Source organism: Gorilla gorilla, chromosome 9 (assembly GCF_029281585.2).
Source record: "Gorilla gorilla gorilla isolate KB3781 chromosome 9, NHGRI_mGorGor1-v2.1_pri, whole genome shotgun sequence".
In the NCBI taxonomy this organism is placed as follows: Eukaryota; Metazoa; Chordata; class Mammalia; order Primates; family Hominidae; genus Gorilla; species Gorilla gorilla.
In genome coordinates, this window is record NC_073233.2 from 132,145,601 (window position 1) to 132,161,970 (window position 16,370).

General features: G+C 34.0%; 2 protein-coding genes across 2 annotated transcripts in view; both read left to right on the top strand.

Annotated features, from left to right (window-relative positions):
- LOC101140579 (olfactory receptor 8G5) overlaps positions 1-16,370 on the top strand; it is a 63,972-nt gene that overhangs the window by 16,419 nt on the left and 31,183 nt on the right. The gene's annotated exons all lie outside the window — the stretch shown is intronic.
- On the top strand, positions 5,744-6,652 carry LOC115936274 (putative olfactory receptor 8G2). Its single transcript, XM_031016307.2, has one exon. The coding sequence runs from the start codon at positions 5,777-5,779 to the stop codon at positions 6,650-6,652; it is 876 nt and encodes a 291-aa protein (XP_030872167.1). The 5' UTR covers positions 5,744-5,776.

Here is a 16,370-nt window from a genome sequence, read left to right on the forward strand (position 1 = left end):
TTTAAGCATTTAATCCATTTTAATTTGATTTTTGCATATGGTAAAACATAGGGGTCAAGTTTCATTCTTCTGCATGTGGATATTTAGTTTTCCCAGCACTATTTCCTGAAAAGAATGTCCTTTAGTTCCAGTGTATCTTCTTGTCACCTTTGTAGAAAATGAGTTCACTACAGATGTACAAATTTATTTCAGGTCTATCTGAATGTTTTATTCCAATACCATGTTTAAATCAGTCTCTCAGTGATTCTCGTTATTGTATAATTAGTTATGAAAAGGTCTATTGATAGCATTCCCATTTATCATCTCAACCAAGCTTCAACTATTTCTCACTCCTATTATTTATCATGTTGATGTAATAGTTAGGCATAGTTTGCTCTCCTGTGAAGTGGTGATCCAAATACATCATAATTTGTTATAGACATCTCAGAATCCTGCAGGCATTGTAATTCTAAAGCTAAATAGAAGCTCTCTGATACATGATATGAAAGAACTTGCTGCACTCTGAAAAAATTTTTGTGGGAAGGATATAATACGAGATATCATGGAACACCTCAGTTCTCAGAGTGGTCCATACACCAGCAGCATTGGCAAAACTTGACAGATGCTTAAAAGTGCAAATCTGAAGCTATGTATCAAACTTTCTAAATCAGAATCTGCATTTGAAGAGGATCCCCAGTGTGATAAGCTTTTAAGAAATACCGGTATCTGACTTCAGATCCCAAGATTTTGATTTAAGTGATATGGGGAGGACATCTAATATTGTATTTTAAAAATCCCTTGGTTTTAAATATGCAGTAATAATTGAGAAAGATGAATATAGTCCAATCATCGACTTCTTTAAATAGAATTGAACCTAATGTATTTCTCTACTTTGATATGAGTGTCCAAATTTACCTTGATTTATTCTGTGAAGACTGCATCCAATTATTCCTATGTTAGAGAAAAACAGGAAAAATATATAAGAAATAAGAAGGAACATGGAACATGGGAAGCTAAAAATAAAATATCTAAATATTCGAATTAATGCAGGAAAAATATTATTAAGGGATCTTAAAAAAGTTAAGTACTGTATCAATATTATGAATTCCTACCCCATATCTCTTAAAATCCAAGTATATGTAGATTTTACTTTTGAATCAAGTATATTACCTGTTTATACATAAAATAAACATTTTTGCACAAGGAAATAAGTGGCTTAATTGGTTATTTAGTATTATCTAGTCCTATTAGCAGTAAGATAACTTGTCAGGATATGCCTGGTGCTCTGAAACCTGCTCATTATAATGTAGGCTGTGAACCAATAGCACTGGCTATAAGAAATGAAGAATCTCAGACCCCACTCAGACCTGCTGGATCAGTGTGTATATGTTAACAAAATGCTCAGGTAATCCCTGCACACAAAACTTTATCACTAATTGATAAGTTTAGGGTTGGCAGATAATCTCACTTGAGGAAAAAAAAAAGGCCACTAGAGAGTCAACTGTAATTGCTTCTTTTCTCAAGAGCTAGCTTCCCTGAGAAATGGAAATCTTTGTGGAATATTTGTTCCATGTTATTTGGTACCTGATGTGTTTAAACCAAGGACATAGCTTTATAGCACAGCCATCAGAACTGCTCAGGCGACTGTCAAAGGCAAGGATATTTGCTTCTCTGGTGCTGCAGAAAAAAATGGAAGGTTACAATTGTGGATGCTGATTTGTGATGTAGACCAGCTTCTGAAGCCAGACTGAGGGATGTGCCCTGCCCTCTTTCTCAGCACAAAAGATAGTAGAAACACCCAACACCAGCATTAGTGCCATTCTTTTCCAAGTCAAAGAGAGTAAGTTGCAGGTAAAATTTGGCACTGCAATTCTCAAGCAGAGGTAAGGTGACTGCGGTCATCTCACACTTGTGATTTAAAACTATTAGGCCCGAAGTAATTGTTGTCAAAATTCAAAGATCCCTCTAAAAACATTCATTCATTCTTTCATTCACTCATAAAATATTTTTAAGCACCTTTGATGTGTCAGATGCTGGTTACTTGGGTTAAAGAAGAGGAGAAGTTTAAGTTAGTCTTACATCTGTCTTATAGTTTAGCTCACAGTGTACAATTGCATTGTGTTAGAAATAATAGGTTGCTTTCTAAGCTTGTGTTAGGAAGGTCAATCTATTCCAGTGAGTTGCAGATGTCTTCCTGATGGTGTAATTTTTAAATGAGACTTGGAAGAAATACAGTTTCACCAGGCAATTGAGGATAGGATTTAGTAAGATTATTTCATCTGAAAGGAAGCACAAATAAACGTTCAGATAGCTAAGAGAATATGACATATTCCAGAAACGGAAAGGAACCAAATGTGAACTAGGTCTGGAGAATTGCAAGAGGTAGCATAGATTGTCATACTTTATTCTTTTTTTTTTATTTTTGAGACTGAGTCTCGCTCTGTCACCCAGGCTGGAGTGCAGTGGTGCTATCTTGGCTCACTGCAATCTCCACCTCCCGGGTTCAAGCGATTCTCTTGCCTCAGCCAGTTCAACAACTGAGATTACGGGTGTGCACCACCACACTCAGCTACTGTTTTGTATTTTTAGTAGTGAGGAGTTTCACTATGTTGGCTAGGCTGGTCTTAAACTCCTGGCCTTAAGTGATCCACCTGCCTCGGCCTCCCAAAGTGCTGGGATTACAGGCATGAGCCACCACGCCTGGCAGCTATATGTGCTTTTTAGGCAGCTCCAAGAACTTACTGCCTATGCCTAGTTTGCTAAGAGGCTTTTTATTTATTATTACTTTTGGATATTTTCTATGTGCTTTTTCTATATTTTAGAAGAAAATCTGTAAGATTGGTGTTATTAGATTCTTAAATGTGAAGAACAGTGAAAATGTCTGGGAAAATATTGTGCCTTGCTTTATGAACCAGCATATAAATAATTCTGTAAATGTTCCATGTGACCTTAAAAAGAATGTGTCATTAGTTGTTGCATGCCGTAAGATCGTGTGTGTGTGTATGTATATACAGCTATACATACATATGATTATCTTCAAATTTATGACTCTCATTCAGACCTCCTTTATCTTTGCCGATTCTTTATTAGGGTTTTTATTTTGAAAATAATTTTATTAATTTATTTTATTATATTTAATACTTTATAAGAGTATATCAAAATGTAATTTTATCTAGATTACATTAAGGATAAAAGTACCCATTTTAAGTGTAAAACTCCTAAATGAGTTTTGACAGATGCATACACTATAAACTGGTGAAATCAACACTTCCTTATTGAAACATTTTTATCATCCCTGAAGATTTCCCGTGCTCCTTTCTAGTCGTTCTACAGTAGCTACTGACCTCATTTCTATCACCATAAAATTAGTTCTGCTGTTCTACAAGTTCGTATGAACGGAATTGTACAATATGTGCTCTTTTTTGTCTGGCTTTTTGCTTAACATGATGTTTTGAAGATTAATCCATATTGTTGCATATATCTGTGATTTATTCCTTGTTATTGATGTGTAGTGTTCTATTCTATGCAAATCCCACAATTCATTTATTTATTCAACGGTTATTGAATAAATGAATAAATATTTGGGTTGTTTCCAGTTTGGAGTTGTTAGTAACAAGGCTTCCATGTACATGTTTGTACATGTCATTGTGTAGATACATGTTTACATTTCTCTTGAGTAAACCCTGAATAGCAGAATTGTTGGGTTATAATCTAAGTATATGATTAACTTTCTAAGATATTGCCAAGCAGTTTTCTGAAGTAGTTGTACGGTTTTACACCTCTCCTCGCCAGCTATGTATGAGAGCTTGAGTTATCCCATATCCTTGGCAAACTTTGGAACTGTAAGTTTTTGTTTATTTTGTTTTTTCTTTCTTTTATAATTTTTAGCCATTTCCATGTGGATGTGTAGTGGTATGTAATTTTCCTGATGAATAATGAATTTGGTATCTTTTTACGTGCTTATCTATTTACATATCTTCTGTCATATATCATCTATACAAATACTTTTCTTATATTTTAATTTGGTCTATTGTCTTTGTATCATTGACATGTTGATATTATTTGTATATATTTACATAAAAGGCCATAGTCAGATATACGTATTTTTTGTGGCTTACTTTTAATTTTCTTTTTTTAACTTTTATTTTAAGTTTAGAGGTATATGTGCAGGTTTGTTACATAGGTAAACTGTGTCAGGGGAGTTTGTTGTACAGATTATTTTATCACCCAGGTATTAAACCCAGTACCCGTGAGTTATTTTTCCTGATCTTTTCCCTCCTTCCACCTTCCACTGGCTCTCATAGGCCCCAGTGTGTGTTGTCCCCCTCTATGTGTCCAAGTGGTCATGTGTTCAAATCATTTAGCTCCCACTTAGAAGTGAGAACATGTGGTATTTGGTTTTCTGTTCCTGTGTCGGTTTGCTAAGGATAATACACTCATGTCCCTGCAATGGACATAATCTTGTGCTTTTTTAATGGTACCTTTGGAGATGTGCTTTTAATTAGGATAAAAAAGGATTTATCAATGTTATATGGCTAATTCATGTGTGCATATATGTCCTAAGGAATCTAATTGGATTACTCCACTATATTGAAATTTTCCTGTAGTGTTTTTTCCTAAAGTTTAATAGTTTATTGTTTATGCTTAAATTTAAGATTTATTTCAATGTTCTTGTTTGCATGGGTGTGAGATAGAAGATTTTAGATTTTCTGTTTCTACTTTATTTAAAATTCAAGTATGACTTTTTTGGAATTTTACATTAATGTATCAAATGACAAAATCTTTTGTTTAGTGCATAACAGAGGCTACATTTATATATTTCCTAATTTTATAACTCCATCTTTGGCACACTCCTAATTAAAGAAAGAGGAAAGAGATTAATGAAAATGTGTGAACATCATGTTTACTATTTTTATATTTTGAAGTATATAAATATCCCTCATTTTCCAATTGATGGATGGTGGAACAACAATGAAAACAATTATTGTTGTCATTTTCAGAGTGCTAAATATCTGCTAACTAGATGATGATGTTAATTTAATTGTCCACACTTATCAACTGGTAAATGAGAGGATCAGAATATGAACACAGGCACTTTGATATTAAGGATTTTTTATTTAGCCGCTACTCCCACTGTTTTCCTCCAACAAAGGCAGAGGTGTAATATTTGGTCCAAGAGCCATAACACTGCTGCAGTGGGACAATTCCACTGGTAGATCTGTATCATGAATCTTGTTGGTGCCATTTCATTTTAATAATAATATTGAAAATCTGATAATTTTTAATAGAAACCTAAATTGCCTGATTATCATTAAAATCCTTCAAAGATGTAGCCATAATGCACCTCTGTTACCCTTGGCAGAACTTCTCTGCTCGTTAATAAAGGACACCGTACTGAATGCAGGTCTGCTCTCTCCCAGTGGCAGCTCAGCCAGCTTCCATCATTTTCATTAGCCCTTGTAAGTTTTTAAGTGTGCGAAAAACAGCTCAGAAAAGTTGACTTGAAATCTTTGGAATGTTCAACCCAGAGAGTAGCAATTAAAATTCTTAAATGATAATAATTATGGCTGAAATATTTTATATAAAAACAACTATTTGATATTAAGCTATAAAATATTTAATTAATAAAAATATTACTTAGCTAATTTACCCAGAGTTAAATTATTATATATAAACCAAAGGTCATCTAAATCATGAATCCTCAGCATGGGATACCCTCCTCCAAAAGTAGAATAGTAACTCAATCCCTACAAACACCATCGTTTTTCTTTCCTCCGTAGAAACTGACCAAAGGAAAATGTCAGCAGGAAACCATTCCTCAGTGACTGAGTTCATTCTGGCTGGGCTCTCAGAACAGCCAGAGCTCCAGCTGCGCCTCTTCCTCCTGTTCTTAGGAATCTATGTGGTCACAGTGGTGGGCAACTTGAGCATGATCACACTGATTGGGCTCAGTTCTCACCTGCATACCCCCATGTACTATTTCCTCAGTGGTCTGTCCTTCATTGATCTCTGCCATTCCACTATCATTACCCCCAAAATGCTGGTGAACTTTGTGACAGAGAAGAACATCATCTCCTACCCTGAATGCATGACTCAGCTTTACTTCTTCCTCATTTTTGCTATTGCAGAGTGTCACATGTTGGCTGTAACGGCATATGACCGCTATGTTGCCATCTGCAGCCCCTTGCTGTACAGTGTCATCATGTCCTATCACCACTGCTTCTGGCTCACAGTGGGAGTTTACATTTTAGGCATCCTTGGATCTACAATTCACACCGGCTTTATGCTGAGACTCTTTTTGTGCAAGACTACTGTGATTAACCATTATTTTTGTGATCTCTTCCCTCTCTTGGGGCTCTCCTGCTCCAGCACCTACATCAATGAATTACTGGTTCTGGTCTTGAGTGCATTTAACATCCTGACGCCTGCCTTAACCATCCTTGCTTCTCACGTCTTTATCATTGCCAACATCCTCCGCATTAGCTCCACTGAGGGCAGGTCCAAAGCCTTCAGCACTTGCAGCTCCCACATCTTGGCGGTTGCTGTTTTCTTTGGATCTGCAGCATTCATGTACCTGCAGCCATCATCTGTCAGCTCCATGGACCAGGGGAAAGTGTCGTCTGTGTTTTACACTACTATTGTGCCCATGCTGAACCCCCAATCTATAGCCTAAGAAATAAGGATGTCAAATTTGCCCTGAAGAAAAATCTGGACAGCAAAGCATGTTCATGAATCCAATTACTGCCATGTTGTCATATCAAAACAGGCCTTCAGTTTGATTAGATATGTAATATGTTAGATTTATTGTTCAAATTTATCAAAATATAGTGATGCTCTTTTATGTAACACACCTCCAAAATATTCCTTCAGTCTACTTCCATTGAACTTATATTCCAATGAGTATGTGTGGAGAAATACTAAAAATAAAATCAAAACTCTTGAGGTTTAAAGAAGCCATATTTTTATTATTTCATTAATAATAAAAATAACAATGTGCACAACAATGATAATCACAATAAGATGATAATGAAGATGCTAGTAGTGGCATATATCATTCAGATGTGATGAAATAGCAAGCACTGTGTCCTAACATTTAAGTGGATAATTTTATTTAATATTTACAGTATTCCTTCAGGGGAAGCTGTAGTATTATTTCCCAATAAGTAAATAAGGCTTATTTTTTGAATGAATGCTCAGAGCCCCAAACCTAAGAAGTCATTGAGAGTAGAAAGTTTGGCTTAAGGACTTGTGATACTATTCAAAGTGATACTTGGTCCAGCTACTTGTGGATAGGTGTAAGGACTCCTGAGAAATCCGTTCCAAACATCAAGCTTCCCCAGTTCCCAACATGACTGCATCGCTGTCCTCTGGATAGCTCCAGGATAATTTACTTTTGTTTCATTTGCTATAATAAACATAATCAAAGTCTTCCAAATTTGTATTGATCAATGAAAAATAGATCAAAACCAGAAAATTATTATAGTTTTATTATAGACATACACTATAGATATTTATAATATTATTATACTTGATAGCAACAATTTTGTATAAAAACAACCCACACAACATTGCCTCATCTTTATGTTAGTAATGCTTTGGCTGTTTATGAGGCAACTCATGACAGCCGTAAATTCTTCTAAGTTGCATTGTTTCCATGTGGTTCATACTTTTTTGCCTTATAATTTACAAACCATTGTCATTTTATATCAATTTTCTTTAAAAAAGTCTTCTTGGCCCCCAGGTTATTATCTTTCTGCTTCTCAGAATTTAACATCTTGTAAGTGTGAATTTCCATGATATTCTAAATAATTGCCTTGTGTCTCTCCCCAGTTCAAACTTTCCTACTCATTGTTGGCAGGTCAATAGTCTTTGGATGCTGTTTTGCATTATTCAGCTGATATAAGAAGTTTCAATGTTCACTATATAGTTTCTAAGTATAAGATAAACCTATATATTTTTATCTCCCTTGTATTCCGTTATTCGTTGCAATCAGATATTCATTCTCAGAGTTCCTCTCACATTATTTCCCTCAATTTTTATCATTTATATAATGTAAGGGAAGTTGGCCACAATTACAACTCTTGTGTTAGGCATGATTCTGAGTCCAGTGCTCTGTCCAGCACATTGTCATATATGCAAATAAGTGAAATGGGGACCAACAAAAAGCGTGCTGTTGCATACACCTTTGAATCACTGGGGCTTGAGCTCATATAGAAAATACAGACTAATTAAAAGGTGGCAGTCTTATTAAGGAAATGGCAGAAGCTTGTGCAGCCCCAGAAGGGATGTCATATTCAGGGTAATACAATCATGCTACAAGCATAGAAGAGCAGGCAGAAACAGTTCATGAACCAACCCTGATCATTACAAGACATCACTCCTCATTTTAGTGTGGGGAACTGCTAGAAGTTTTTAAGCAGGAAAGTGAACACAATTAGTTTTGCATGCTAATAATGTCACATATGTCAATATGGAAGACAGATGGATGTGAATGAAAAACTTATGCTACTGAGGAAATGCCAAACGTAACTGCGTCTTTTCTCAAAAACTTATTTCTCTGAGAAATTGAAATCTTGAGGGTATTTGTCTCTATGTTGTCATATCTAAATCTAAGATATATCTTTATAGCACATCCATCAGACCATCATAACTGTCAAAGGTGAGGATATTTGCTACCCTGATGCTGGAGAAACCTAACTTGAAAAGTTACAATTGTGGAAGCTGACCTGTGATGCAGACCAGCTTCAAATGTGGTTCTGAGACTAGACAAAGGGTTGTGCCCTGCCCTCTCAGCATTAAAGATAGCAGAATACTGAGTACATACAACTCTCAACACCAACACTAGTGTAATTGTTCTCCAAATTGAAGAGAATAAGTTATGAGTAAAATTTGGCATTGCAGTTTTCAAGCAGAGGAAAGGTGACTGTGGTGTTCTGCTCACACTTGTGATTTGAGACTGTTAGGTCTGGAGGTAATTGCTGTAAAAATCCAGTTAAACATCCTGCTTTATACATTCATTCATTCATAAAATATTTTAAAGTGCCTTTGATGTTCCAGACACTGTACTCTTAACTTTGGATAAAGAGGAAGATAAGTTTGAGTTGGTCTGTCTTCTGGCTTATAGTACAGCTCACAGTCTCAAGTTGTACTGTTAGAAATTATAGGTGGTGTAGCCTAGGCGACATGGCAAAACTGCATCTCTACAAAAAAAAAAAAAAAAGAAAATAACGGGACATGGTGGTGCACATCTGTAGTCCCAGCTACTCAGGAAGTTGAGGTGGAAGGGTAGATTTAGCCGGGTTCAACCAGGGTGAGTCTGCAATGAAGCATGATCACACCACTGCCCTGCTCTAACCTGGGCAACTGAGTGAGACCAAGTCGGAAGGAAGGAAGGAAGGCAGGCAGGCAGGCAGGCGAGCGGGCGGGCGAGGGCGAGGAGGAAAGCTTGTATTCAGAAGGTCTAATCTATCCCAACAAATTGGAAATGTTTTTCCGATGGTGCAATTTTTAAATGACACTTAGAAGAAATAAAATTTCACCAGGCAGTTGAGGGATAGGATTTAGTAAGACTATTTAACCTGAAAGGAAGCATAAATAAAAATTCAGATTTCTAGGATAATATGGTATATTCCAGAAACTGGAAGGAAGCAGATGTGAACTAGGTCTGGAGAATAGAAAGAGGTAGTAGGTATATTCATTCTTTATCTTAAAAACAGTGAAGAAGATCCTTTTTTTCAGTGTCCCCAAAAGTAGATTTTCCTCTGTTTTATAGTTGAGTGTATTGTATGATTTAGGAAAAGTACCTAGTTCCATTTTTAAGAACTCAAATTGTTAGAACCTTTCCCTCATATCTAGTAAAAGATACGGCCTTCAATGTTCCAAACACCGCACATGAAAGAAGTTTTCTTCCCTTTTGATTCCCTTTTGATATAAGACAACGCACGCTAATTATCCTATTACCATTGAATATTTCCAAGTTATTCACAGCTTCTGTGCCCCTTTCATTTTGTCTATGTCCCTCCTTACAAAGGACATTAATAATAAAAACAAAACTTTAAATATAATGTAAGTGTAGCAGAGTGCTTTCCAGCTTCATTGCACACATAGAAAATGGTAATATTTCTGTGGCACAAGAACTTAGCACAGTTATGTTCCACTCACGGTATTCCAGTTCCATAGAACTCATGTCAGGAAGACTTGAGTCTCCCTGTTATGGACTTCCTGTTACTTACGGACTCCCTATTATTTACGGAGTCTTCGTGTTATGGACTTGTTATGGCTTTTATATGGATTATTGCCCATCATATTCTAGATAATATATTCATATAATTGCAATCTAAAACAAACCAATTTATTAACCAACCATTTACTTTATTGGCTTAATGAGTTAACGAAAAACTCAGCCCTGTTTTTTTCATGTGGGTTGCACCCAAAACATATACAGTATGCAAAAAAATTGTTTTTTTTAAAGTAAATTTAGAATTTAAATCTTTGCACTGCTAAATTTCAACTTATTTGTTTTAGCTGTTTTGGGCCTGGATCTATTTGCCCAGTAGGTATAGTCTTTTTGGGCCCAGATTACAGTAACATGAGAGGTTTTGTTGGCCCCTTGGTGTGCAACATACTTACCATGGGGGATTAGCAGTCTCCAAGTGCAAGCTTAAATGAGCAAAGGAAAATTTCACAGAGAATTGAAGTCTCAACTGCTTATTTCTAGTTGTATTCACAAGTATTATCTTTACAATTAAGGTAAGAAAAAACAGAAGAAAGAAAGACAGAGGAAGAGATGAATCAAGAAAAGTAAGGAAAGAAGGTAGGGAGGAAGGAAAGGATAGAAGGAAGAAAATGAAGACTAGAAGAGAAAAGATAGAGGTTCTCAAGCTCTTTACTTGAAGCAGGCAACTACTTTGACTTTGGTTTCTTAATCCAGTCATTCCCACAGTTAGCTATTCATCACAATTAGTTAATACTTTGTTTTCTTGCTTTAAATTATTTTGACTTTTGAACATTTAGATCTTTAAAATGATCTAATCACTAGTTCTGTTCTTGGATTAAGAAGTCTGTATTGGGAATTTCTCTAGATGAGTTGAGAAAACTTTGAAAATTGATGAATAAATAGTTTTGAGAATATTTTTACATTTCCAGAAGCAAGTGAAAGAGGAATGAAAATGAAATACAACATAAATATTGGAAGAGAGGGTAGGTGGTGGTAATGATTTAACTAAAGTAACTCCACATATATTAGAAAGTCGAGTTAATGTTCAAAGTTGATAATTCTGAAAAAAAGCAATATGAGGAAATTATGTAGAGGTATGGGGGTAGCCTTCAGAAGAACTAGAAACAGAAGCTCTTTGTTGGAGCTGTTCTATAGAGATAAAGCTGTCTTTGGGGAATAGGACTAAGAGCATAGGGAAGGTAACACAGGAATTTTGAGGGTTTGTTATAATTATGGTAAGAGCTTTACATTCATTTTTGTACATACTATTGTCTCCCTAGATGATGCTGATTATCAGCCATATCTGGAAATCTTTGAGTTAATTAACCCTCTGTGTTCAAGTATGTTCTTTTACATCTGACTGTAAAGCAACCAGCCCACATAACTATAGCTTATCCACAAACATGTTATGAGAGCCTGTGCCACTTGCCTGTATAATTTGAAGATGAGCTGTACCTATGCCATATCCATCTTAAGTAACTTAAACATTGGCTTTGACATAAAATTCCTTTGAGTTCAGGCAAACTGAATTCAGAAAGGAAGGCATTTACTGATTCCATATGTGGATGTTAAGTTGGTTCAGATATAAGGAGTAAGGAATATAGAGCATAAAAGCTCATCCTTCACAGGCTATTTAGATTGATAGTCTATTACAAGTTTCATTTATTGAAACACTGGTCTAGTCACTTCATGATGGGGTCACCATTGTCATAAATCAGATATCTGGATATGTATATAAATCTGGTTTTGAATTCTAAATTTTGCTCTACTAATCTATCCTTACACCAATAAGACACCATCTTGTCTTATAATGTGCCAATAACATATGATAGCGTGATTTATACAGCTTTGTTTTTCAAGGTTGTTGTGGATATTTTGGGCTATATGCATTTCCATGTGAAATTTATGGCAATCCACTAAAAATTCTACAAAATTTCAATTTGGATCACATTGAATGTATAGATGAATATGGGAAGACTTGATATCTTCATAGTATTGAGTCTTCTAATTCACGAACATGGTAAATATCTCCTATTATTAAGATTTTCTTACATTTTTTAATAATTTATAGTTTTCAATATACAGACATAATACAATTTGGTGTATTTATTTCTAGGTATTTGATTCCAAATTATTGCTATTTTAAGTGATGTGATTTTTAAAAAATCTTTTATTTGTATTTGTTGCATCTTAAAAAGATATATTTTAATATAAAGACATAGAAATGTTCAAAAGCAAAGAATTGAAAGTGATATGCTGTGCAAGCACTAACCAAGTAAAAATGGCTTTGATATTCTAATAATAGGCATAGAAACTTAAAGCATGATGCATTACTATATATTAGGGAAACATTCCATAATGATATATGATTCAGTCCAAGATTACCTAAAACAAAGATCTCAGAACCCTAAATTTCTATATAACCCAAAGCTATATAGAAATATATATATATGGCCCCAAAATTTTGTAAAAATTATGAAATATATTTAGAAATAGACAAATCAAATATTTGTGGGATACCTAAATATATATATATTCCTCCGTCAATAACTCTTTTTTTTTTTTTTGAGACGGAATCTCGCCCTATCACCCAGGCACGATCTCGGCTCACTGTAAGCTCCGCCTCCCAGGTTGACGCCATTCTCCTGCATCAGCCTCCCGAGTAGCTGGAACTACAGGTGCCCGCCACCACGCCCCGCTAATTTTTTGTATTTTTAGTAGAGACGGGGTTTCACTGTGTTAGCCAGGATGGTCTCGATCTCCTGACCTCATGATCCACCTGCCTCAGATTTCCAAAGTGCTGGGATTACAGGCATGAGCCACCACACTCGGCCTGTCAGTAACTCTTCAAACAGAAGACCAAAAATAAAACCACTATGGATGTAAAATATGAAAACCACAATAATGAATTACATGTAACTCACATATATGGACCAAACAACTCTGAAAGAGCAAAAAACATTTTTTCAAATGCATTTGAAACATTCACAAAAGTTGATCATATATTGTAAGATTTATAAAACTACAACAACTTTCAAAAAGTAAATAATGTGTGTTTATTGACCACAATAAAATTAAAATATTTTTGAAGCCTAATTTTCTACAACTTAATAACATATTTTAAGTATTCAAATATATAACATTTATATATTAAAATATAAAAATAATACATTTAAAATACATTTTAAATATAGGACAAAAATAATTGAAAAGAAAAAATACTTAAACTAAATTATAGTTACAATTTAAAACATTAAAACATGTAAGATGCAGCTAAAGAGGTGCCTTTGAGGAAATCTATACCTTATATGTATATGTTCAAAAAAGAAGGATGATTGGGATAATCATTTAAGCTTTATTTAAAGAATTTAGGAAAAAGGAAAGCAAACCAAAAAATCTATAAAGAAAATGAAATAATAAAATTGTTAAGAATAGTTTAAATATAAAATATACACAAAATTCATAAAATCAATGTAACGTAAAATTTGTTATAAAATTTATTAATAAAACTACTAACATGAATAATCAAGAGAAAAAATAAACTATAAATATCTGATTTCTGGAATAAAGAAATAGAAAATATTGCATACCCTACAAATATTTTAAAAAGTGAAAAAAATAGTATGAAAACCATTCAGTAATTTTCAAAATGGGTAAATGTCTTGAAGTATCAGTTTAAAAGAGTTGAAAAGAAAGACAAAATCTGAATAATTGATAGCTATTTAAGAAATTTAATCTGTTACTTGAAATCTAAACAAAAAGAATGTCAAAGATCTACATCACTTCACTAGTGAATACTTCCAAACATTTACGGTAATTTTTATGCCAACTATTCCAGATTTAGAAAGAGAATATCTTCTAATCTTTTACAAATTCAGTTTTTAAAAAAATTACAAGAATGGAAAATTATGTATTATCTTTTTTTGTGAATATAGAAAATAAATACTCTGGCATATAAGTAATTCTGTAAAGGTTTCATATGGTCTCAAAAAGTATAATATCTAGTTGTTGACTGATGTGAGATGATAAGTATATATAGGTAGGTAGATATTCACATTTATGAATCTTGCTCAGGTATTCTTTATCTTTGCTGATTTGTATTATATACATTTAAAAATAAAGATTAATTATTAATTTCATATTTAATAGGGATTATATAAAGATATAAGTTTATCAAGATTACATCAGGAATGAAAGCACCCATTTAAAGTGTAAAAGTCACGTGTCAAACTAAATGAGTTTGTCCAATGCATATACTATACACTGGTGAAACTAACACTTCATTATTGAAACATTTTCATCATCCCAAAGGTTCCCATGCCCCTTCCCAATCTCCTATAGTCTTCTAGAGTCAGCCTCTGACCTTCTAGCACCACAGATTAATTGTGGTGTTCTACAGGTTTATATGAATGGTATTGCACAATGTGTACTCATGTCTTGTTCTGTTTGCTCAACATGACTTTTTCAAGAGTAATCCACATCATTGCATGTATCTGTGATTGATTCCTTGTTATTGATGAGTAGTGTTCCATTCTATGCATATACCATAATTCATTTATCTGTTCATTGATTGAATAATTGGGTTGTTTTCAGTTGGAGATGCTAGTAATAAAGTTTCTATGTACATAAATATTGAGGAATAGAATTGTTTGGTTATCTTCTATGTATAGAATTAATTTTCTCTCAAGTTGCCAAAGAGTTTTCAAAAGTGGTTGGACAATGTTATATCCCTTCTCACCAGCTAGGAATGAGAGCTCTAGTTGCTCCATGTCCTGGTCAAACATTAGTACTGTAAGTTTTTGTTTGATTGTTAGTTTGTGTTTTTCTCTTTATTTTTTCTTTTTTATATTTTAGTCATTTCAGTGTATGTGTGTGTGTACTGGTAGTTATTATGGGTTTAAGTTTCAATTCCCTGATAAATAATGATTTTAGTATCATTTTATGTGATTATTAACTACTTGTATGTTTTCTATGATATATCTGTTCAGATAGTTTTCTTATTTTTTAATTTATTATCATCTGGTCACATTATTTACAAATTTTAGATGATAGTACACAGTTGGACAAATGTATTGTCTGGGCTTACTCTTAATTTTTTAATGGTGCCTTTTGAAGAGTATTTTTTAATTTGGATAAAATATAATTTATTAATATTGTATAGGTAGGTTGTTTGTATGAGGGTATTCTCTCAAGAAATCCTAGACACTCCAGTAATGAAGATCTTCTTCAGTGTTTTTTTTTCTCACAGGTTTAATAATTTAGTATTTATGCTTAGTTTTACGATTGATTTCAAGTTTTTTTGATTATTTGTTTAGGTGTGAGTAGAACATTTTAGATTTTTTGATCCTCCTTTTTTAAATTCAGGTATAATATATTTGGAATTTTACTTTGACACATGAAGTGATTTTTAAAATCATGTGTTTACTGCTTGACATAATAAGGGACTGCATTTATAATTCATTATCCCTTATTTTATGATTGCCTTTCACACCCTCCTAGGTAGCGAATGAAAAAAGATGAAGGGAAGAGTTTAAACATTATGATTGTTGGTTCTGTATTTGCAAGTTTGTAATTGTCCCATAATTTCTAACTGATGATTGTTGTAAGTTACAACAATTATTACTGTTGTTATTTTCAGAGTGCTAAATATTACTAATTAGATGATGTTATTTTACTTGCCCAAGCTTATTAGCTAGTAAATCATGGGGGCAGAATATGAAAACAGGCACTTAGACTTTGAGTCTTGCTTAGTTAACACTACGTAAACATCTTTTCTCAAGCAAAGCAAAATCATCTGACCCAAGAGCCACAAACTCTCCAACAGTGGGACACTCCAGCTAGTAGCTCTGAACCGAGTACTTCTGGTGCTGTTTCATTTTAATAGCAGTTGTGAAATCTGAAGATTTCTGGAAAAATTCAAATTAGCTGATTATCATTTAAAAACTCCAAAGATGTTCCAGTAATGTGTCTCTGTGAACCTCGGTTGATCTTAGCTGCTAGTTAATAAAGGATACTGCATTGAATCTGGGGCTGCTCTTTCTGAGTGGCTGCTCAGCCAGCTTCCATCATTTTCACTGGCTTCTCTAAGTTTAAGCCTGTAAATATCACCTTAGAAAAACTGATGTTTTGCATTTCTCTGATGGCCAGTGATGGTGAGCATTTTTTCATGTGTTTT